We start from the raw sequence: 25,803 nt of genomic DNA on the forward strand, positions 1-25,803 counted from the left end.
GTTGCTATAGCAGATAGTAAATTTATACATAACGCATATTGAAACGTTCCCTTAGAACAATTATACAAGATTGTGCTTAAACTGACACACAATATTTTTAGCGCAACGCAATCTGACTTTCAAAAATCCCTACAAAAGAATGGTCCTGACTAACATTAACCTATACGTTTCACAAATCACTTACCTCACAAAAATCTTGGTTACTCGAACTACTGCAATACTGCGAGCGCCACTACTGCCAGCTAAATAAAAGATTCAAACTACGGAAGGCACTAACTACTGATAGGGATAGTTAGCAAATGAAAGATTTTAATATAGAAAAAACAATGTATTTACCTTAATATCATCAAAAGTCATAATATATCTAGCTGTTAATGACATCCAGTCTTACAAATTTCAAAACTCCGCCGTTTCTCTCCCCACATCCACCACTGCTGGCGGCTCACCTCCAACTGCGCAACGCTACGCGCTGTTAACATCCAGCTGTCCAACACTACAATGGCAGACAACAATGCAAACTAGCCACAGACTCCACACAGCACAGCCAGTGATTTTCAGAGCGTTATGTGGCGTTACCAATAATAAAACCTAAACAGCCTACTTACAATATGAATTCAACCGTCAAACTATCCTAGCAATGCGCCTGCCTGGAGTAGGGCTAAACGGAACTGTAAAATTTTGTGGAATTGCGACGACCGATATTTCAATCGCTTTATAGTAAACTGGTACATATGATTTCGATCGCAACGGCAACAGCACAACAGGGCAGTCCTGGGAGAACAAATTAATGGTAAGAGTTTTCTAAATGTTGATTTTTTTATTTGTCCGTGTCTATAATACATTTTGGAACTTCAAACGCATTTTCCTCGTGATATGATTTTTTCGAACGGTACGCAGCGTAATTCCCGCAGTTTTCGACCATTTTATTTGAACATTTAAACACAACTTTGAAATTACATTTCAAAGCAGCCTCGTAGGGGATTTTCGATTAGTTTATTCAAACAATATTTATTAACAAATGACTGTCCTTTTTTGGTGAAAATTGTATGACTTTATTCAAACAAGCTCGCGTTAGAGAAACATTTGTATTCCTAAAATTCTCCACGTGTTTCACAAGCTACATTCATATAGAGTACATAGATTTTTTTTTTTTTGTTTCTCCCATATTCAAATTGGCACTAGTAATTGATTGTGCCGCAAATCGTCTCAGATTCAATATGTCTCGGGAGAATTGATGCATTTTGAAAAATTTTCCGATAAAAATTTTATGTAACGTACTTAAATACATGCTCAATAACCACTCCAAGTATGATTTCTCTATTACCTTTCATTCCGCCAAAAGAATGATCAAGAATACAGCTTTTTAGGCCGTTAAAGTGGTGTTACCCCATAAAGAGGGCGATGAGTATTCATTTATGAGAGTATGGGAAATGAAATGAAATGAAATTGTCATGCGGATATTAGTGAAAAGAAAATCATTACGCTCTCGATATTTACGTATACTTGTAAAATCACTTTGTTTTTGATAAATGTCGAGTGAAATCATTCAACGAAAATAAACACGAAGGTGAACATCGGTTTAGGACAGATTATGATGAGATGCAATATTTTTGGAACTTGAAAGAAGCTTATCTTCATTGCATAGGAAAAGGTAAAGACCAAATGCGCAAGCTACTCCTACCAACTATTACGTCGTAGCTTTGTTATTTCAAAAAATGTGTTTTGTAACAAGAAGTCCCAATCTTCAAAAGAAAACACTAAAGGGGACTTGTGGGGTTCCTCTTATTTTGGAGTATATTTATTTTTCCTAATTTTACGTTTACTGGAGCCAGACAGCTAGCAGCAGTCAATTCGCTGCCTTAAACATTACTGCAGAATAAGACAGCCGTCAGTGGGAAGCTGGTTCCCACGCACACAGAAGTAAAGGAAACCACGAGTATTCTGACGCGAAACGCCGATTTTATATTAAATACAAATGAATAAATCACACTTTTGGCATAACTGGTACTAGGAGGAGCGTACCCTTCATCAGGACTTCACTACATTAATAACGCCGCATAGTAAACCAGTAAATTCAGTAAACTTACCACAGACGGTCAAAGGGCTACGGATTTTTACAACGTTAGCATGACATTACGGCTGCGCACCAATCTTACCAGTCGGCGATGAAACGTGCTTCATCCTTGTTCTTGTGTCAAAATCAGCGTTACCATGCTCTCGGATTTTCTCATCTTTTTGAGGTGAATTAAAGTTGTGAGGAGGGGTTGTGAGTCGTGCATGGCTAACTCTGATGTTAAAGCACTTGCTCATGAAAAGCAAAGGTCCCGAGTTTGTGTCTCGGTCCGGCACACAGTTTTAGTCTTTCAGGTAGTTTCATTTGCTGGATTATCCGTTCAGAATCCTAGTACAATTTGTTTGTCACTTCATCCTCTGCCAGCGATGCCGGCGTGTCTATCTGGCCGGTTGTTGACGACCGCTACTGAACCATTGCGGACGCGGTACAGCAGCTGCACAAATATTTAACAAGGAAAATCGCCAAACAGCCGTGCGATCTGATAAGTTGTTTTATTTTATTTTATTTTCACAACCAGTTTCGTCATTTCAATATGCCATCTTCAGGCCCCATATGTATCCCATGTACACACATTCAGACGTTTCGATATTAGGATACAGGAGTCATCAGTATCTCCATATAGTGATTTCGTATTTAAAGCGCTTCCCTCGAAGAACTGACAACAAGTTATTGAAGACCCTAGACAGTCGGTGTTCTAACTACTTACAAACTTGGTATACCGAAGAAAAAGTTTCATATGAACCTGGTACTGATCACACTTGGTTATAGGTGGCAGGACTGACACCCTGCCAGAAGCTGGGTGTGTTGTGAAGACGACCTCTTGTTTGCCGTGTGCTCTTTGGCTGTGCATAATAGATTTACGTTCAGTGTATCACCCCAAATGATGTAATATGATACATCCCCCCCCCTCCCATGAACCATGGACCTTGGGGTTGGTGGGGAGGCTTGAGTGCCTCAGCGATACAGATAGCCGTACCGTAGGTGCAACCCTGTATCTGTTGAGAGGCCAGACAAACGTGTGGTTCCTGAAGAGGGGCAGCAGCCTTTTCAGTAGTTGCAGGGGCAACAGTCTGGATGATTGACTGATCTGGCCTTGTAACAATAACCAAAACAGCCTTGCTGTGCTGGTACTGCGAACGGCTGAAAGCAAGGGGAAACTACAGCCGTAATTTTTCCCGAGGGCATGCAGCTTTACTGTATGATTAAATGATGATGGCGTCCTCTTGGGTAAAACATTCCGGAGGTAAAATAGTCCCCCATTCGGATCTCCGGGCGGGGACTACTCAAGAGGATGTCGTTATCAGGAGAAAGAAAACTGGCGTTCTACGGATCGGAGCGTGGAATGTCAGATCCCTTAATCGGGCAGGTAGGTTAGAAAATTTAAAAAGAGAAATGGATAGGTTAAAGTTAGATATAGTGGGAATTAGTGAAGTTCGGTGGCAGGAGGAACAAGACTTCTGGTCAGATGACTACAGGGTTATAAACACAAAATCACATAGGGATAATGCAGGAGTAGGTTTAATAATGAATAGGAAAATAGGAATGCGGGTAAGCTACTGCAAACAGCATAGTGAGCGCATTATTGTGGCCAAGATAGATACGAAGCCCACATCTACTACAGTAGTACAAGTTTATATGCCAACTAGCTCTGCAGATGACGAAGAAATTGAAGAAATGTATGATCAAATAAAAGAAATTATTCAGATAGTGAAGGGTGACGAAAATTTAATAGTCATGGGTGACTGGAATTCGGTAGTAGGAAAAGGGAGAGATGGAAACTTAGTAGGTGACTATGGACTGGGGCAAAGAAATGAAAGAGGAAGCCGCCTGGTAGAATTTTGCACAGAGCACAACTTAATCATAGGAAACACTTGGTTCAAGAATCATAAAAGAAGGCTGTATACATGGAAGAAGCCTGGAGATACTGACAGGTTTCAGATAGATTATATAATGGTAAGACAGAGATACCTTTTAGTGTCTCCAGGGTTCTTCCATGTATACAACCTTCTTTCATGGTTCTTAAACCAAGTGTTAGCTATGACTAAGTTGTGCTCTGTGCAAAATTCTACGAGGCGGGTTCCTTTTTCATTTTCACCTACTACGTTTCCTTCTCTCCCTTTTCCTACACTCGAATTCCAGTCACCCATGACTATTAAATTTTCGTCTCCCTTCACTATCTGAATAATTTCTTTTATTTCATCATACATTTCTTCAATTTTTTCATCATCTGCAGAGCTAGTTGGCATATAAACTTGTACTACAGTAGTAGTTGTGGGCTTCGTATCTATCTTGGTACCGAGCGAGGTGTCGCAGTGGCTAGCACACTGGACTCGCATTCGGAAGGACGACGGTTCAATCCCGCGTCCGGCCATCCTGATTTAGGTTTTCCGCGATTTCCCTAGATCACTTCAGGAAAATGCCGGGATGGTTCCTTCGAAAGGGCGCGGCCGATTTCCTTCCCCATCCTTCCCTAATCCGAGCTTGTGCTCCGTCTCTAATGACCTCGTTGTCGACGGGACGTTAAACACAAATCTCCTCCTCCTCCTCTATCTTGGCCACAATAATGCGCTCACTATGCTGTTTGCAGTAGCTTACCCGCATTCCTATTTTCCTATTCATTATTAAACCTACTCCTGCATTACCCCTATTTGATTTTGTGTTTATAAACCTGTATTCACCTGACCAAAAGTCTTGTTCCTCCTGCCACCGAACTTCACTAATTCCCACTATATCTAACTTTAGCCTATCCATTTCCCTTTTTAAATTTTCTAACCTACCTGCCCGATTAAGGGATCTGACATTCCACGCTCCGATCCGTAGAACGCCAGTTTTCTTTCTCCTGATAACGAACTCCTCTTGAGTAGTCCCCGCCCGGAGATCCGAATGAGGGACTATTTTACCTCCGGAATACTTTACCCAAGAGGACGCCATCATCATTTAATCATACAGTAAAGCTGCATGCCCTCGGGAAAAATTACGGCTGTAGTTTCCCCTTGCTTTCAGCCGTTCGCAGTACCAACACAGCAAGGCCGTTTTGGTTATCGTTACAAGGCCAGATCAGCCAATCATCCAGACTGTTGCCCTTGCAACTACTGAAAAGGCTGCTGCCCCTCTTCAGGAACCACACGTTTGTCTGGCCTCCCAACAGATACCCCTCCGTTGTGGCTGCACCTACGGTACGACTATCTGTATCGCTGAGGCACGCAAGCCTCCCCACCAACGGCAAGGTCCATGGTTCATGGGGGGGGGGGGGGGGGGGAAAGGTATGACTGCAAATAAAACCACAAGACCAATCAATGAATAAAGCAAAAATCAGAAAGAAATGTTACTAGGAGGAGAAGCTCCAATGAGTTAATTCGAGGATCCCCTTTGAAGCAAGAGTCACTCTGCAGAAAAACATGCATACCAGTGGGTGAAGCACGTAGGTCAAGTTAGGAAGACTAAAAAATATAAACCAGAAATAAACTCCACTCCCCTCAATATATCGCTATTCACGACCTCGGTTGTGCGCTTTGCAAATACGACCCTGCTGTGGCTGCCACCGTGGTGGTTGTCGACAACTTGAGGTGCGCCGACCTTCGTCCGCTGCTAACTGGTGCTGGGCTGATGGGATGTGATCTGACTGCGAATCGCGGATTCCATCATCCTCCTTACTATTCGCTGTGGATGCGCGTAAGTTCAGAGTGAAACACCGAAGACTTGGCAGATTGCCGAAGTCAAGAAGAACATATACGAGAGCAGAGCCCAGATCAGCCTTACCACGTTCCAATTACGAATACCGATACCTCTCACAATTTTTGGTAGTCTTCCTTCAGACCCCGGAAAGCATCCCGTACAATCTATTCTAGCCAGTCCCAGATATCGTCTAAGGTGTTCTTCCAGTCATAGATATGGAAGACCGTTCCCTAGGCCCCACTAAAAAGTCAAAATGTATTCGCCAATGAGATATTTGTGTATGGAATAAGGAGATGGGGGTCGCTCCGTTTTCACTTGTTTGTCAGAAATTCTGGAATTTTTTGGGGCTCCGCACACTGTTTTCACGGGAAGAGCAAAATTTGTAAATCTGCAGGCACACGAATGGCTATATATCTTACTTGAAGAAGCGAGTCTGGAAACAACATACAGCAGCATAATATTAAGTGGACAGTTGAGGACTCCACTCAAAGTTTACTAACGAGGCAGCGTTCTCATCCCTCCCAAACGGCCATCAGTGACGAAAATAAGGAAACAACAAAAGTTTAAGAACAGAAAAAAGAAAAAAAAACATTGAGAGTGAGTCTGTTGCTCCTCCTTGGAATTTCCCGCTCACTAGCATCTAACATTATAAGATTTCCTTGGACAGCTATTTTGAATTCATACATGGAAATGATCGAAACAACACCTAAAAATTGCTTCATATTTCGACACTCTCATCACAATGAATATCAACTGACTCTACGTTGTGAGTCTTTACATCAAAAATTTCTGAAGTTAAAGACAAACACAGAACAAAAATGAACTATCTGATAAGCACCAAAAACTTACACTGTATCGACAGTGTCATCATACGAAAAGGTGCTTGTAGGTACATGTGTACGTTATGAACAATAAAATGTGAACTATGAATATTGGACACTCAGTCACAGGTGTGCATGTTAAACAAAATGAAATAACAGAACAAGAAATGAGTTAAATAACTTAAATAACACAAAAATCGTGAGACACATGAAACACAGTACATTTGCAAATTGTGAGCATGAACAATTAATGTGACATGTGTTAATGAACATATCATAGGCTTCTGAATACATATGTAGAAATGGATGAAGCCATGTGAAATGCAAAATAACACTGTTTATTAAAATATTATCTACTTTTGTGTATCGGTACTAAAATATTAGCAGAGTGTGACACAAATGTGACAGTAACCAGTAACAACAATGCAGGTTATAACAAATGTACAAGCGTAAAAACGAAGAAATAAAACACTACAGTGCAACATTTACAGAAGTATATCACATGATTGCTTTGAAAATAATTCGTGGAACAGCATGTATACAGTTGAAAAGAAACTAAAACATGTAAAGCCTCGCTGTGAGGACAAACATTTAGCGTGTGAATAGTCAGTAAAACAGGTTGCAGAAGAGCGCGAAAACAATTGAAACGAACAAAATGTGCAAAACGCCGCAGTGAGGTCCAAATTGTAGCACAAGATGACTGAAAAACATCGCGGACAGTACGAAGACAAAAAGAACAAAAACTTGCAAAGCCACTCAGTGAGGTCCAATATTGATCTTTAAAAGCTACGTAGAAGAGAGCCACAAGATTTATTCGACTGAACTAGCACTGACCACATACACTTCATTGATTCAGACGTTGTACTGAACATTCTGGTCACAGTTTATGGGATCGTGCGAGCGGTTCAAGGCTTTTGAACAGGAAACATCCGGCTACTTCTACTGGAACACCCAGACATGTCACCTTCTTTGGCAGATGTGAGTGTGACTGCTCGGGTATGAAGACAGTTGTATCGTATGGTAATAGTGTATCATGGGGCAGAAATAACAGGTCTGATATCATGGTGTTAACTGTCAACCAAGCACTTAACCGAGCGTCACTAAGCGTTATTACTGATTACTAATTTGAGATCACGCTATGGGATAACTTGCTGGTTGTTCTTGTGGTTAAGCGAAACATCAAAGAAGTATTCTGTTGTGAGAACAAGACTCTGAAAGCCGGCGCCAGCGTCTTAGTGGAGGTGCGCAGGTACTCCACTCCCCCAGCCAGATTCCTCGCCTCGCGTAGTGATATTTCTGTTGTTCGCGAGTGCCAGTGTTCGTGCCGTCTTCTTCTATCTGTACACTCTCACACAAAGTAATTAACCACTGATTAACCACTGATGCCTTACAAGAACACAGTGTACGTCCTACTGAAGATAATCTGTCAATGAACTTTATAAACAAGAAAATTAAACAAAATGACCTTTATAATTACTGTATCATACTGTTTAGTTCGCAGAAAAGAAAGAACGAACAAAAAATAAAAAAACTGAACTTAACTATCTCTATGATTTGCTCTCCACTTTTTCAGAAAAAAAATTATTTAAGGAAGAGCTGAGTTTAGCAGGAAATTAATTCGATAACGAAACAAAATTTTTTGTCTCACTATTGGGTGTCGTCATTAATGGAGCTGACGTGAACACCTTACAGCGTACTGTGAGTTAAAATAAACTTTTCAGTATTTACAGCTATATAACTATGAGCAAAGAGAGGCATTATAAATTAAACAAAACACATACGGAGAAGTGAAAGCAACAAAAAGGAATACATCTGGGAAAGAAATCTCTCTGATCCATTCATCTGTGCATCCGTCCACATGGTTAGTTCTTAGTGTAGGATTATTGTAATTAGTCACATGCAGTAATAGTATCCCATTGTTCACGTCCTTAAATTTAAGTTAATTGCACTGTTCCTGAAGAAAGCATATATAGAATGTTGACCATTCATCTTTAAATAAACAAGCTATTTACAATCGTGCTCGCGAGCCTCAGTGCTAAAAATGCACAAAAAAACCTTCCATATTACTCCCCCGATGTATCCAAACCACGTCGCTTTGTGTATTTCTCCTCAGCTACTGTGCTGAATTGGCTGGCCATCCTCGATTATTTACTATTCCCTTCTCCTACTATTGTCATTGTGTGTGAACTCGACCATGAATAACATATATTCATGTACTCCTCTGAATCTGGAACAAAACGTATAACCAGTGCGGAAGCGCAATTGTGTAATATCTGCAAAAAGATCTGCTTATGTGACGTCTATAACCAACAAAACAAAAAGCAAAACAAAGAATGATTAGCATAAATACCAATACGACAAAATACACACATCCAAGAGAGGTTTGCGTCACCTCTGTTTCGAGAGTTCCGGAACCTGTACAGAAAATTGGAATAGACATCAACATAAACATCATTCCCGCCCTTTTTATTCCTTATGAAAACCACAAATTGCCTGTTGTGCCAGTATTCAGAGAGACCTTCAGAGGTGTTGGTCCAGATTGCTGTACGCACCGGTACCTCTAATACCTAATAGCACGTCCTCTTGCATTAATGCATGCCATTATTCGTCGTGGCATACTTTCCACAAGTTCATCAATTCACTGTTGGTTCCGATTGTCCCACTAATCAACGGCGATTCGGCGTAGATCTCTCAGAGTGGTTGGTGGGTCGCGTCGACCATAAACAGCCCTTTTCAATCTATCCCCGGCATGTTCAATAGGGTTAATGTATGGAGCACATGCTGGACACTCTAGTCGAACGATGTCGTTATCCTGAAGGAAGTCATTCACAAGATGTGCACGATGGGGGCACGAATTGTCGTCCATAAAGACGGATGCATCGTACAGCCGTTACGGCGCCTTCCATGGCCACCAGCGGCGTACGTCGGCGCCACATAGTGTCAACCCAATGCAGCAGGTTGTTGCACTCGCTGGACAGTGTGTCTAAGGCGTCCAGCCTGACCGGGTTGCCTCCAAACACGTCTCCGACGATTATCTGGTTGAAGGTACATGCGACACTCATCGGTGATGAGAACGTGATGCCAATTCTGAGCAGTCCATTCGGCGTGTTTTTGGGCCCATGCGTAGCGCGTTGCATGATGTCGTGATTCCGAAGATGGACCTCGCCATTGACGTCGGGAGTGAGATTTCGCACCATGCAGATTATTGTCCACAGTTGGAGTCGTAACACGACGTCCTGTGGCTGCATGAAAAGCGTTATTCAACATGGTTGCGTTGCTGTCAGGGTTCCTCCGAGCCATAATCCGTAGGTAGCGGTCATCCACTGCAGTAGTAGTCCTGGGGCAGCCTAAGCGATGCATGTCAAAGACAGTTCCTGTCTCTCTGTATCTCCTCCATGTCGGAACAACATCGGTGGTTCACGCCTGGACACATCCCTTGTTGAGAGCCCTTCTTGGCACAAAGTAACAATGCGGACGCGATCGAACCGCGGGTGTGACCGTCTAGGCACGGTTGAACTACAGACAATACGAGCCGTATACCTCCTTCCTTGTGGAATGACTGGATCTGATCGGCTGTCGGATCCCTCCGTATAACAGGCGCTGCTCATGCGTGGTATGTTTAAATTTTGGGGCGGGTTTAGTGACATCTCTGAGCAGTCAAAGGGACTGAGTCTGTGATACAGTACCCACAATCAACGACTATCTTCAGGAGTTCTGGGAACTGGGGTGATGCAAAACTTTTTTGATATGTGTGTTTGCATTCATAATCAATGAAGAGATTAAATAAAATCCGGGATATCGTATTTTTTATATCCATCTCTCTTGTTACGTACCTGCTGCTCGCCGCCTTGTCTCGTGAACATTATGTCCTCGAATGTTACCAGAGCTGACTTCAGGGATTGACTGGGGTCTTTCTTACTGCCGCCTAGGATTACTTCAGTAATGTTGGGCCCCTCATCGTCCCTTAGCGTACATACAAAACAGAACTTGGAGGAAAACTAACAAAAACACTTAGTTCTGTTGTCAACAACGTTATCATCTAGTTAATAGTATATCTTCTGCTACTGAGGTGGTTGCCGACAAGTCGTGTGTCGTCGAACTACGGCCAAAAAACTTCGTTGACCGCCGAAGTCTAGAAAGACACACACACGAGCACAGATTCCAGGGCAGCCTCACGAAGTATGTATTCGAATTGGAATATCCACACTAATCCCAATATTGCTGCCGATACCTCTCTCTGTTTTAGGTAGGCTTTCTTCAGATTTCGGAAAAGTATCCCGTATAATTTGTTCTAGCCAGTCCCAGATACCACCTATGTGCTCTTTCCCACGATGAAGTTAAAGTGTATCCGCCAAAGGGATACATGTATATGGAAACGGAAGATGAGGGTCGCCTCGTTCCCATGACTTGTTTGTCAGAAAATCTGGAAATTTTTGTAGGTTTTACGCATTGTTTACACGGGAAGACCAAAGTTTGTAAACTTGCAGACACACGAGTGGTTTCATATTTTGCTTGAGAAATCGTTGACAGCTGAATACTCCACCTAAAGCTTGCTAACATGGCAGAGTTCTCACCCCTTCCACCTGTTGCGCCCCATTCTGCTATTGAGGACACCTGCCTTCCGTTGTGCCACTCATTGCTCGCCGAAGCTTAGCTAGGAGAATAATCCCTGCAAAGGTTCTTCTGACTGTCAATGTGATCCACTAGAGTGAGACTGTGCACTCTATGTGCCTATGTGCACGGCAGCTCTTCCAGAATGTGCGAAAGTTTCTCCTGTTTTCGCCCCAGCGAAAAGGATTTCCGCTGGTCAAGACCAGATGCATTTAATGTTAGAAACTACTACAAGAATGAAACACTATAGGGGTCGCTTACTTACAGTGCTACACGCTACCCCGCCACTCACGTAAAAAAATACGTAACAGAGGTAGGATATCGAGAAATAAAACTGAATCGGAACGTAAATGAAGCAAGAGCGTTTCGTACGCAAATTCAATAGACAAATATGATTTAGTGCGACTAGTAAGGCCTGAAATAGTTCGCTGCCCCACAACTTCCACTCGAAAGTGAAGGTAGTGACTTGTGAAGACGATTACCTAATTAACTAGGGTAACAGTTTTGCGCTTGTTTCCGTCAATGACTTGAAAGAAAGGTGCACCTTAAAAAATTAATGGAACTTTGCAACAGAAAATTATAATAATAAGATTGTTATGTAATAACCTGAGTTATGCGTTTAAACTCATCATTCTCCCTTGCATTGCAAAATGACTCAGGATCAGCAACGAAAAGCAAACATAAAATAATGTATGATGAAAATTTTCTTTGCATTCAGTGTCTATCGCCAAATATTGGAATTTCCCTGCGCCTATTGGAACATAACTTCGCAGTTGTTGGTACAAGGACTGCCGGAAAGACTAAATGACCCTGGTTCAAATTGCTCTGAGCACTATTGGACTTAACGTCTGAGGTCATCAATCCCCTAGAACTTAGAACTACTTAAACCTAACTAACCTAAGCACATCACACACATCCATGCCCGAGGCAGGTCGCGCGGTTCCAGACTGAAGCGCATAGAACCGCTCGGCCACTCCGGCCGGCGAAAGACTAAAGAGATTATCTTCTATCACTGCACACGCTCCACTAATGCAACGTTTTAAATCCTCCTGGGTCGTCTGAACTTGTGCATAGATATCGCCTTTAAGTTTCCAAAGCATTTAAAAACGCTAGACAGAAGTATTCACGGACAAAGAAAGAGATCCTCGCAGGCTATCTACGCAGTGTGTAAATTTCACACATACTTTTCTGATGGAAAAAGCAACCTCGTAACCACACATGGAAAAATCAACCTAGTAACGACACACTGGCATGACTGAGGAAGTCGGGGTAAGGGGTACACTTCGCATGGAAGGTCGAGGCCCCTTTAATGTCACTCCATAAACACAACTACCAAATGAATAGATTAAAAATTTATTCAAAGATAATATTTATAAAACAGATAAGAGACATTCAACACGTGGCCATCTTTCAGACAATATCAGAATATCACAGACAGCTTGCTTCTCAAAAAAGCAGCAAATTACAATTACGAAAACTGACATAAAGAGGTGAGCCACAGAGATTTCAATACTTAAAGTAACAATAAATTACAATCACAAAGTGATTTAAGAAAATGTGGCACAGATAATTTATTTAAAAGAGCAATAGTTTGCAATATGAAAGTGATTTATGAAACACACACCAATTCGTTAAGAACCCAAACAACACAAGCAGCAGAACAACTTACAATACAATACAATTCATTCCCAAGCAAATAAAAACCTGTATTTTTTATGTATACGTGAAACACGTTAAATATTTACCAAACGGGAAGTGACAGCAGGCTGCCCCGGGCAAAATATGACTTAACTTAAAATGCCGGAAGCAGCAGACCAACCGTCCAAAAGAACACCTAAACCCTTGGACCCAACCGGGAGTCACTTCCCATTAGACGGCATGTAACAGCTTTTGTGCACCGAAGCGGAACGTGGCTCCACTCTCACACACCCCAACTTACAGAAAACTGGAACACAATGAGACCGCAGGAAACATGGAACAAAGCAAGCAAACACCAATTAATATAAGAGATCAATAAACAACACTAACTGCTGTTTTCCTAATTCTGAGTGAGTGTTTTGAAACAAATGCACGTATATAGAGAAACTATGTACGGATGACTACTTTACAAAATACGAGTCTTTACTAATAACTGAGTAAGTGCTTTCAATAGAAGTGACCCAAATTTTACAGCAATATACAAGGGACGTCGATTTGATGGCAGTCAAAATACACTGAAAGTCTCGTACAGACAATACATAAACTTCTGGATACTGTCCCAAAAAACCAAAATATAACACACACAGCTTCGAGCTAATTAGCTTCCTAATATTTATCCAACCATCGGATTTTTAAAAGGAAATAGTAAGTGCTGGTCTCCATGCGGTAACACACTGCGCCGGCTGCTCTTACTTCAACAACACGTACATTATGGCAACCAAGCAACAAGTACACTCGCTGCAACGCAAATCGTTCAACGTAACGAAGGCACCAAAGTCACTTCGACGAAGAGCGTTGTTCCAGATGGCCTCCAGGGATGGGTCTCTCCAAGAAAACAGGCACCAAAGTAATGCGACGAACAGCGCCCGGAGTTGACACCAGGCAGGTCCACCACAAACCCGCGACCGTCCTGCAAGGTAGAGCGGCCGTGCCGCTGCCGGCCGGGCACGTGTGTTTTCCTCTTTCGCCCACGCAAACACGTCCTTGCGCCTCGTAGCGAGTCGAACCCCCAACTGTCTCGAGCGCCAAAAACCCACGAGATCACAACAGGAGCAAAGATCCTACCACAGCTAGGTAATCGACAGTGTCGCGCCAAAGAGCCGGTGTCCAGAAAAGGCGCACCACGGCTCAACTAGCATTTTATGCCTTTGTTCGACACAGGCGCATTGTCGCGGGACAGAACGGTGCAACGGTTACAGTGATTTTTATCACGATGTCTCTGTTCCATCACATACAAACCAACAGACCAGCACGAAAAACTAATGGGCTTTCCTGGCTCCCAGAGGGTCCCAACACAGAATCTGGACCGCACGATATTGTTTGCTTCCACATCGACTCAGAGACCCTTTTCACCTTAAACGATATTCCATTCATAGCCTCTATCATAACTACAGAACTGCAGGAGGACCTGGCCAAACTACGTCCAAGACTACATTAGCTATCAGGTCAGACTGTGATCCTGATGCTCACTGAAGACAAGACTCCCTCCGATCGCCCTTCTTCCCGCAGGTCATCGAATTGCTACACAGATGAAGAACTTCACCTGCTCCCCTTCTTACTGCTCAGCGATTCAGGCGCTCATATCACTGCTGGCCACCCACCTCCCCCTCCCTCGTACATCGCCACAAATTTTTTTTTTAAATCATGGCTCCAGCCTCCTGATGACTGGGATCGAATCAATGTAGTTTTCATGGATCCATCTGTCAGTGTGGCTAGTCATTGTGGACTCCATCTCAAAGTTTCCAATGTCACCAGAATGTATTCCACAACAGCAAGAAAGACAATTGAAGCACCGGTGTAGGAGTTTACGATCGAAGGTCTCCCTCCGGCCACAGCGACTGATGACGAACCTCAGCTCGCCTACACCTCCATTTCGGAGTTTTGCACTCAAAATGGCATGCAGTGTTCCTTCACTCCTCGTTTTTGTCCTAACTCAAACAGCAAGGCGAATCAAATGGCTCACATCCTTAAGAAAAAGTGATAGAAGTAATTCAGCCTTCTTTTACTTAAGACACTCTAATCGTTTTCTAGTATATAGGGGGTCACGCCTGCCACAGACAAGTTCCACAAGAAAGTTCTGTACGGCAGATAATCCAGAACCATCCTCTACCTCCAGCCACAACAACACTAGCAGCGTCCACTAGACCGACATAGATACCGTAAGGGAGACGCACTGTGGACATGGACGTTCGTACAGCACCTGGGTTGGAACCCACAACAGTCACGGGCACTCAGAGTCATCGCTTTTACAAACTGGGCACCGATAGTCTCCACTGCCGGTGCCACTAAAGCAGGAGGCAGACCGTCCTTCGTCTGGGGTCCCCATCCTCTACGACACGTGGCTGCGACCACACATGAACTTAACCCGCTGCACCCTCCTCGTCTTCCACCCCACTGACACCATCGGCGAATTGACGATTGCATCCACCGCCATCACTTTGCAGGGAAAACAAGTGATCCTGGCGTCTCCTGATGGCGCTTCACATACCCCACCAGACTTGATGGTCTATGACGTAGACCTCTACGCAGTACATTGCGATCACGATTATCTGTCACATCGTAGAACTACCCATTCGGGACATCAAGGTGGCCTCCCTGCTGGAAGCGGAACCTGTGGCTCCTCCCTGGAGATGAGAAGTAATGCTGCAGCCACAAAACCCATTGCGAGATTTCCTACTCTCTCTCACAACCTGCGACGGTACATTAGAGCAGCTGCAGCGAGCACACCGCAATACCAGACACACACACCCACCTCTCCCACCTCACATTACGTGATGGGATTAAGCTGCCGGTGGAGTAAGAGTAAATCAGTGTTATATTCAGTTGTTGTGCATTAATCATGTAGATGTAGATGCGGTACTATGGCTGATCAGTAACTCACGAAAGAACGATACCAGCCGCCGTAATTCTTTCTAAATTTTTTATTATTTAAGCAACCGCTTTCTACCTTCATTTGCGTCATCTTCAGACCAACATCCAAAACCAATGGAGACATCCAAATACTGGTGCACAAAGAGCAGGTTCCATGCATATTGAACTGGATACCATCGACTTCTGTTTATTCGATGTGTAGAACCCAAAGTTGTCGTCGTACGTTTAGAGTTTACATTCGTATAAACAGAAGTCCACGGCGTTCAGGTCAATACATACGATTCATATTCTGTGTGTGCCAATGTTTGGATGTCTCAATTCCTTTAGGGCATAGGGACCTCAACATGAGGGCAAAAGTGCGAAAATACTTGCTTAAAGAATGAAAATTTTATGAAGATTTTCATCTGTTGGTGTTCTTTTCTACGAGTGCCGTATTCGGTCTACATGCCTACAAATTACACCTCAGCTACCCTCTTGCTGACGATCTACGCTGCAACCTTGGACAATGCTTTGTATTTCACTCAGGTGGGATTTCTCATAGCAGGGATCAATACTCCGTAGGTATACAAATCTGAAGTTAATTAACTGAGGCTTCTTTCCCTGTTACGTGGGTCAGGCTAGCACTCATGCCCACAACTCGGCGAGGAATGTATGAACTGTAGTGTGATATAAGGATGAATATAATTCTGTAGTTGGAGCTCGTGCTACTGCTGTCTGCTTTATTATTGTTTACAACCATCGTTACTGGAAGTGTAGATCGGCATGAAGCAGCTATACTGCTACTGCTCACATTTACATAGTCCTATCTCAACCGGATTGAGAACTTTGACCTTATGTGTCTCTGCAGTTCATCTCATGTCTCTGGTTATGCTACAATCTAGAATGTACATCATCCGCTTGGGACAAATTATTGACAATATCAGGGACTAAATCGACTATGTAAGAGTCAGATGTACTGAACCTCCAGCACAAAAGTTTACTGTTTTACAATTTTCTAGTTCCAGCCGAATCATGACCGACTCAGTGTTCATCGTACACTGAAGCGCCAAAGAAACTAGTTCAGGCATGCGTGCGTGTTCAAATACAGAGATACGTAAACAGGCAGAATACGGAGCTGCAGTCAGCAACGCCTATATAAGGTAACAAGTACCGTTCGCAGTTGTTAGCTCGGTTACTATCGCTACAGTGGCAGGCTACCAAGATTTAAGTGAGTTTGAACGTGGTGTTATAATCGGTGCACTAGGGATGGGACACAGCATCTTCGAGGTAGCGATGAAGTGGGGATTTTCCCGTACGACCATTTCACGAGAATACCGTGAATATCAAATCCCCGATATCGCTGCGGCCGGATAAAGTTCCTGCAAGTTTGGGACCAATGACGACTGCAGAGAATCGTTCAACATGACAGAAAGTGCTGCAGATTTGAGTGATGGACCATCAACAAGTGTCAGCATGCGAACCATTCAACGAAACATCATCGATAAGGGCTTTCAGAGGCTTACTCGTGTACCCTTGATGACTGCACGACACGAAGCTCTACGCTTTGCCTGAGCGCATCAACACCGACATTGGAGTGCCGATAACTGAAAATATGTTGCCTGGACGGACGAGTCTCGCTTCAAATTGTGGCGAGCGGATGGACGTCTACAGGTATGGAGACAACCTCATGAATCCATGGGCACTGTATGTAAGCAGGGGATTGTTCTAGCTGGTGAAGGCTCGATAATGGTGTGGGGCGTGTGCAGTTGGAATGATATTGGACCCCTGGTACGTCTAGATACCACTCTGTCAGACGACACGTACGTAAGCATACTGTCTGACCACCTACATCCACTCATGTCCATTGTGCATTCCGACGGACTTGGGAAATTCCAGCAGGACAATACGACACCCTACACGTCCAGAATTGCTACAGAGTGGCTGCAAGAGGTCTCTTCTGAGTTTAAATATGATGCCCACTAAACTCTCCAGACATGAACATTATTGAGCTTATCTGGGATACCTTACAACGTGCTGTTCAAGAGACCTCCACCGTCTTGTAGTCTTACGGACTTATGGACAGCCCTACAGGATTCATTGTATCAATTCCCTCCATTACTGCTTCAGACATTAGTCTAGTCCATGCCAAGTCTGTTAGGGCACTTGAGCGTACTCGCGGTGGTCCTACGTGGTATTAGGCAAGTGTACCAGTTTCTTTGGCTCTTCAGTGTGTATTCGTTCAGGTTGTAATTTATTTATGTTTTGCCGTGGGGATAAAAAAAGTCACAGTTTGGTTCATTGCAAAAATATATTATGCTCAAATAAAAACAAGCGTATGTACAAAAAAAATTGCGGACAGCGTCGTCTTTCAGAAGTGTTGGGGTAGCTGGGCGTCGCAGGGCGTTCAGCGTCGGTGGTGGGGGTGACGGGCGGAGCGACCGGCGGTCAGGTCACGTGCTCAGCCGTAGTAGTGGCCTTGGGCGGCGCCGCTGGCGCGCGCGTGGGCGGCGGCGTGGGCGGCCTTGGCGGCGGCCACCTCGGGCGTGTCCTGCGGCACTCCGCCGGGGCCGACGCCGGGGGCGGCGTGGGGCGCGCCGTAGGGCACGCCGGGCACTCCGTAGGGCGCGCCGGGCACTCCGAAGGGCGCGCCGGGCGCGTGGGCGGCGCCTTGCGCCTGCGCTACCGCCGCAAAGTGCGCAGCCTTGGCGGCCGCCACCTCCGGGGTGTCCTGCGGGCAAAACACTTGGCTCCAGATAGTGACGGGGCTAGCCACGGCCTACAGTAAATCCACACACTCAGTTTCACTGCGGAATTAGCCCCCTAATCAATATTTATACAGTTAACTGAAGGTGTGTGGGCGTTATTCGACATTTGAACATAATAAATTTCCTTGAGAGAGACACACTTCTATCAGCAAGTCAACACAGATCTAGAAAGCAGCTTGTCCTTTTCTCGCAAGACGCCCAGCTTTCCACGGATGAAGAACAACAAAGAGATTCCATGTTCCATGGTTTCCTTTCGTTTGACTTAGTGGCACTCTGCAGACTCCAGAAGATACGGAACAGGCTGCCAGATATGTGAATCACACTAAAACATTTTAAGTGGCAAAAGCAAATACGTTGTCCTGGAGGCTGAATGCTCATCAAAGGTCGTAACATGTAAACTGGTGGTAGGGAAAACAATGCTCTAAATGTCGTACTTACGGTCACACCGGTTAAATATCCAGGCAAAGCTGCATGAAATGGAACGAGCACATAAGATTGGATACAGAGGAGACGAATAGTCCACTTCGACTTATTGGAAGAATTCTACGAAAGTGTAGCTTATCTATAAAGGAGACTCGCGTAATACTTAAGAACTGGTCGAGTGATTCGGACCGCCACCAGGTCGCAGAAAGACATCGAAGAAATACAGAGATATGCCGCTAGATTTTTAGTCGGTAGTTTCGATCAACACTCATTGCAGAAATGCTACAAGAACTCAAATGGAAATCACTGTAGACAAGAATATGATTTTTCGACAAAATATTATTGAGAAAGTTTGGAGAACAGGAATTTTCTACAGACTGAAGAACAGTCCTACCGACGTAAACTTAGGCCAGCCCTGTGGCCGAACGGTTTTAGACGCTTCACACCGGAACCGCGCTGCTGCTACGGTCGCAGGTTCGAATCCTGCCTCAGGCATGGATGTGTGTGCTGTCCTTAGGTTAATCAGGCTTAAGTAGCTATAACTCTAGGGGACTGATTACTTCAGACGTTAAGTTCCTTTTTGCTTAAAGCCTTTTTTTGACGTAAACAAACATCCCGGTTTGGGGCGGCGAAGACAAGACAAATCAGGGCATGTACGAAAGTATGTAACTCCATTTGCGACGGAAACAGGAAAGGGAATGATTAGTGTAGCTTGTGGGGAAATGTATGTAGATATTAAGTTTTTCCTTAGTTCCAGTGTAATTTCTGAGGTGTCGTGCGCTGTTCGGGACGATAGAGTGAAAATGGATCATACAAATGGAGACAAGCATTTTAATTATCGCTTTGTTGCTTCATTAATTCCTTTCGAAAAACGGGTCAGAGATTGCTTACTTTCTTCAGCACAATATTAGAAGTCGTGACAGGCGCCATAGGTTGAGTTTTTATTTTACAACATCGTACGTGGAACATTTCTTTTACATCACTGGAATGTGATGCACATGTTGTATCCTAAACGTCTGCCTGAACAGCATACTTATATTATTCACCCCGATTATCACTCAGTCAAGACTTCACAAGTGATAAACTGTGCAGGTAGTCTCCCATTACACTCGATTTAACCATAAGAGAAATGCTATTTCTTCATAATGTCACAAGAAAGTTGCGGCGTACTCTTTCGTGATTAACATACATCTCGTGCGTGCTCATCGGTTATCCTCAACATGCGGTGTGTACAGGGTGTGTCAGGAAGAAAGGTAAATGCTTGGAGGAGTGACAACAGCAGTAACTCGAACAAAAAACTTCATGAGAAGACATATTCTATTCCGAATTGTTTCTGAGATAGAATACATTTAATACTACATTTGTACGTTTCTCTTGAATAAGTCGAAAACCAAACGCTCCCACGAAAACGTGTAGTAGTGCAAAATTAAACTAAACTAAATTTCCTACAGCAAAGGATCGATTCATTTTTTCTCCGGTACTAATAGTTTGCGCCACGAGAGTGCGAGGATACAGAAAATGTCCCACCCACGTATGTCTTGTAGCTTAGGTAGTGTCTGTAGACCAACTTGAAGTCGTTTCCCGACTTGACAGACCGCAAGCGTCAACTATCGAACTGTTCGTCTCAGCTTCCTCTACACTATTGTGGAACGTTGGAACCAATGGCAATGTCTGAATAATATTGAAACTACATCAAAATGTATATTACATTTGTCCATTCGGAATGGGGTACGTCTCCTGAGTCACCCTATATTTCGAATGTCTTAACGTTGCAACCTCGTAGTCTTGGTGTTGTAAAAAATTGGGCCAGATACATGTCCCTTTTGACAATAAAGGCGAGTGATTGGCGGATTTGATTAAAATGCATCTCATCTAGTTCGACTCTATTGAAATATAGTGAAAGCTCCAAGGAAAGAATAAGTAGATTGCGTTTTCCCTCTCTCTAAAGAAGCCTCTATAGCAGTCCATCCAATAGTGGAGTATCACAGATTATCCATTCCCAAAACAGGTGTTCTATCTGAGAACTGGCACGACAAAAGCAAGAGTTGTTTATAATCTGTAAGAGATGTCAGTATTCTTACAATCAGTCTAAATAAATATTTCAAAATATTTAAACTCTTTACATCTTTGATAAACATAATTCTAAAATTTGAAATTAATTTTCTATATAATTTTAAATAATCTGATAGCTCCAAATTTTTCTCTATTTGTAATTGTTTTAGCATACGATCCCTTTCATTTCGTATAGTTTCCCAGTGGCTATTAGGAAAATAATCATTGTGTTGTTTAAAAGAAAAAGAGTAACATACAGCATTTATAGAACCACCATGTGTATCGAGAACCTGGGACCTAAGTAGCCATAAGATCTTAATTTTGATTTGTTATTATATTTTTTTCAGTGCCACATCACTCTAAAAATGCAGGATTCCGTGGCTACAGCCTTATCAGACTCCTTGTCTCACAATGAATATATCAGATATCTGATTTCCCATCCCGTCAGTTCATGCAGGTTTTGGACAGTTTCCTAGTGGATTTATACCCTGTTGTTAGTGAACACTTCTGGGTTTCTCAGAATAATATCTGACCCTTGCGAACTGCCAAACGAAATATTGTTCTCTCCCTTTAGTGTACTAAAAAATGAGAGTATATCAGATTGGATCTGCACAAGTGCGTATCTAGGGAATTATTTTTTCTCTATAGCAACAATTTATGAACCGATAGCAACCAGAAGAAAAAAATACTTGGTGCTTTTCCCTATGAGTCACTTTCCAATGCTGCACTGGAGAAGACATATATACCGTGAACGGACTCACCTGGGGCACAGCAGGTGCAGCATGAGGCGCGCCTGGGTAGGCTCCCGGATAGGCGCCTGGGTATGCACCTGGGTATGCTCCTGGGTATGCAGGGGCAGCCGGGGCCTGGGGAGCGCCCCCGGCGGCGGCGGTGGCCTGAGCGACGGCGGCGAAGTGCGCGGCCTTGGCGGCGGCCACTTCAGGGGTGTCCGCGGGCACCGCGGGGGCCGCGTGCGGCGCTCCAGGGTATGCGCCTGGGTATGCTCCGGGGTAGGCGCCAGGGTAGTAAGCGCCTGGGTAGCCGGGGATCACACCTGCCGCGCACACCGCTACCAGCGCTGTCAGTACTGCCTGCAGGGACAGAAATTAAAATATGTTGCTGTTACTCTGCTCATCAATGGTGTAAGAGCCAGTATGTAACTATTTTCTGTGAGCTGTAGCTAGCTGGAGAGTACGTTGTGTTCCGGCTACAGCCAGTTCCATCTGTAGAAAAAATAAAATTCTCTTGTAATTATATAAATAGATCCATGTCTTTTTCCTCAACTTTATCTCGTATCTGCACAAGTCTGCATGTTAATCTGAATTTTACTATGTCAGGGTGGCAGGATGGCGTTCCTGTCGCCACCTACACCCCCCCCCCCCCCCCCTTGTGAAAGGGTGGAAACGTTTTTCGGAATTGCAAATCGTGTAACTGAGATAGGATGGGGGTACCAACCCAGTATTCACCTGGTCGGAAGTGGGGAGCAGCCTAAACAGTTCATTCGTAGGGCGGATTTCATTCGGGGCTGGCGCCCTCCCTGAATCACGGAAGTGGAGTGCTAACGCGCGAGTCCATCCGGGTGGGTAAATACATCTCCCAAAGTTTCTCTTAAACTATTTATGGCTCCCTACATACCTTCCACATCCAATGAAGGAAAATTTTTCTTCTGAAATTTGTTAATTGTTCTGAAGTTTCCGTGCAACGACGTGATACACAAAGGTACAGAAACTAACCTTTAGAGGAGAAGAGATGATCATATGCCTCAACAATTCTCCTAACTGCAATATTCGACAATAGCCATTGGCTTGCCAGTTGCCATATTTCGAGATGACGGTAGCTAACGTTTAATTTCCTTTACATTCTAAAGATGTGACGAGATATATGAAAAAGAACCCACGTTCACATGAAGTTGATATAAAACAGAAATGACACTTGAAAAATGTCTATGACATAGACATAACTTGCTAATTTGCAGTCTGTGTCATCTCCTCTTTCACTTTGTGTGCTTCTCTTTGAGAGCACTCAAGCCCCATTAACCTCGATAATGGAACGAAGTAATGAATTTGTTTTAGCTATTTTCAGCACCTGTGAAGTCAGTAACTCAACTGATACAAAGTTAACCAAAGTTCGAGAGCCTAGTACTTAAGTTGAAATTTTTGTCTCGAGCATAGCATACTATTTTATTTTGTATGCATATGAAACAATCTGAGTAACTGGTTTCATCAGAATAAATACGCCTGCTGTGACATTGGCAGACAAATGTTATTCACTTACAATATGACCAATAAAACCGGAACCGCGCGACTGCTGCGGTCGCAGGTTCGAATCCTGCCTCAGGCATGGATGTGTGTGATGTCCTTAGGTTAGTTAGGTTTACGTAGTTCTAAGTTCTAGGGGACTGATGACCACAGATGTTAATTCCCATAGTGCTCAGAGCTATTTGAACCATGTTTTGACCAATAAAACATCTAACCGTAAAATAGTATTGTCAGAAACAGACCATGTACATTTACTAATAACAACAACTAGTTCTGCACTTTGAAAATCATTTCTGGAATATTAAATTACTTTGCCCCTCTAGGCGAGGAAAAATGCCAAGTTGCCCCATTGACTGCACCTGAGATTACGCTATAAATCTCGCGAGCTGGGAGGTTGAAATTTCGAAATATCTGCAGATGAGCCATGTCGAGTAATGAACAGTAGTATTCAGAGACCTTAAAATGTATCTAATTAAGTGTATGAGACTCCTTGGCTGAGAATTTGTCATCGCTGCTACTGTGGTGGACCTATAATCGTTTGGGTCCTTATCATGACATGATTAGAAATAACTTCCTTACTGCTTCTATTTGCCACAATGAATGCCATATTTTAAGGATTGGTTGTTGGCCCTGTAATACCCCCAAACTCACACAAATTTTTAACAATTCTTTACGTTATTCGTCACCTCCAATGGAGAGTGGTACTAGTAAAAATTACCTTATTCACCACTTTCACCAAAATTCGGTACTAATAATGATGATAGATGATCCAGCTAAAGCGATGTTAAAGACGTTTACTCATTTTCTCAGTACTCATACCGTGTCACACATTACCATATCCAGCACCTGGAGTCGTTCCTTTTTCATAAAATCGTAAATTCAACGCATCTTTTATCTAATGCCATGGTGTCGAGTCAACACACTGATATTCGACAACAGTGAATAGTCACACGCCTATGGTTCAACTTTCCAGCAGGAACGCAAGCGAGTTGCCCAATTTCCATGGTATTTTTTGTGAAATTAAATGGCTCAATGTTGGTCCTACACTTTCCTACAGCTGTAGATACGACAGATAGCAAAGAAAAGATGACTCACTCTGTCTTTCCCTCCGCTTTCCTACAGCTGTAGATACGACAGATACTAATGAAAAGATGACTCACTCTGTCTTTCCGAATAGACAGAATCTTGGCATAGTATCCCACTATGCATGCGTAGTTTCATCCAGCGTGGCTCACTGTTGAAGCATAGAAAGATGTACCGGTCTCCCATAGTAAGGTACAGTTTGTAGTAGGTACACAGCAACCTAGAACTCGCAGTTTAACACAAGACGGAGACGGAGTGCACAGACGAGAGGATCTCTAGCTGACAACAAAGGCTGGCTCACCAGGGTCCTCATGGTTGTCGTCGTCTGCTGCTGTCACTGCTGCTGCTGTTGCTGTCCCGCTGCGTCGCCCACAACACTTGCCGCCTGGGTCCCGGCGCCCGGTATATATACGGCGTGTGAGCCGCTCCTAGCCACATTCCAGGGAGGCCCTGCGCGCTGGCCTATCTGCCACAGCGGGGCGAGTCGCCCTGCCTTGACATTTGTCAACTCCACAGCAAGCCGGGAAAACATACTCAGTTATCCACGGTCGCTGCCGCTACCGTGCGGAAACGCACCGGAACAATGGACACCTGGCTGCGGCATTGACGGATAACTATAATAACGCCGGCTCCTTCTCCCATTACTTCAAGGACGGCGCAAGACGATTAAAGAAGTCAAATGTCATTATGACAGATCTCAGTAATGGACGCGCTCTCCAAGGACACCAGTCGACGATTAAACAGACTGAATGTCAGTAAATGACATATTTCAGGTAAACGATTAAGTTAATATGATGGTTATGAAAAAATCACACAATGTTAATTACCTTTGCTTTTCGTCCCTATAGAGGTCGTTATGAAGCATGTGCCTTGATATTTTTCAAGGAACAGTGGCATTCGTCCAGAAGCATTAAGAAATTGATGAAGAGTGAAATGCAGATGCGGAATTGATACTCGAGTTTCACTACTCACTATGATAGATTAATATGTAGCTCTAGTCTAAAAATAGCTCTAGAGTGTTTAACTCTATGATTTTGGTATGTCAGTCTTTTTGGTGTGTCCACAAGTGATTCCTTCTCTCATCTTTCTGCATCTAACCTATCCTCTAAAGAACCTACAGTTAACAATACTAGGTGTACCGGTATGAAATGAGCGTTTTTTTTTTTTGTGAAAACGAAACACTAATTTTGAATTGAACATTGTGAACATCGTTATGGCAGTTTGTGGACACCACGCCAGTAGATATGTTCGTCTTTTGAAGCAAAACAATCAGACACCCAATTTTAGACTTCTTCGTAGGAATCGAAGTGTTCGTCAGCCAATGCGTGTCCCATTGATGAAAACAAATGTAGGTCGGAAGGGGCCAAGTCTAGTGAATACGACGGGTAGGGTAGCAGCTGCCAGCCAAGTGTTTTGATTGTATCCTGAACAAGTTTTGCTTTGTGTGCAGGTGCATTGTCGTGTAAAAAAATTACTTTGCCATGTCTTCTGGC

At 43.6% G+C, this 25,803-nt stretch overlaps 1 protein-coding gene across 1 annotated transcript; it reads right to left on the reverse strand.

Annotated features, from left to right (window-relative positions):
• Nucleotides 1-18,018: 18,018 nt before the first annotated feature.
• On the reverse strand, nt 18,019-24,706 carry LOC126355481 (cuticle protein 18.7-like). The gene is made up of 3 exons (XM_050005797.1): nt 24,612-24,706; nt 21,731-22,060; nt 18,019-18,457 (listed from the first exon to the last, which is right to left on the reverse strand). The coding sequence occupies exons 1-3, from the start codon at nt 24,621-24,623 to the stop codon at nt 18,188-18,190; spliced, it is 612 nt and encodes a 203-aa protein (XP_049861754.1). The 5' UTR covers nt 24,624-24,706; the 3' UTR covers nt 18,019-18,187.
• Nucleotides 24,707-25,803: the final 1,097 nt, after the last annotated feature.

This window comes from Schistocerca gregaria, chromosome 3, assembly GCF_023897955.1.
Source record: "Schistocerca gregaria isolate iqSchGreg1 chromosome 3, iqSchGreg1.2, whole genome shotgun sequence".
NCBI lineage: Eukaryota > Metazoa > Arthropoda > Insecta > Orthoptera > Acrididae > Schistocerca > Schistocerca gregaria.

What these genes read in the sequence shown, in the direction of transcription:
- LOC126355481 (XM_050005797.1), bottom strand. An exon ending in CTGCACCTGCTGTGCCCCAG is followed by an intron (nt 18,458 to 21,730) that starts GTGAGTCCGTTC and finishes TTTTGCCCGCAG; the next exon opens with GACACCCCGGAGGTGGCGGC.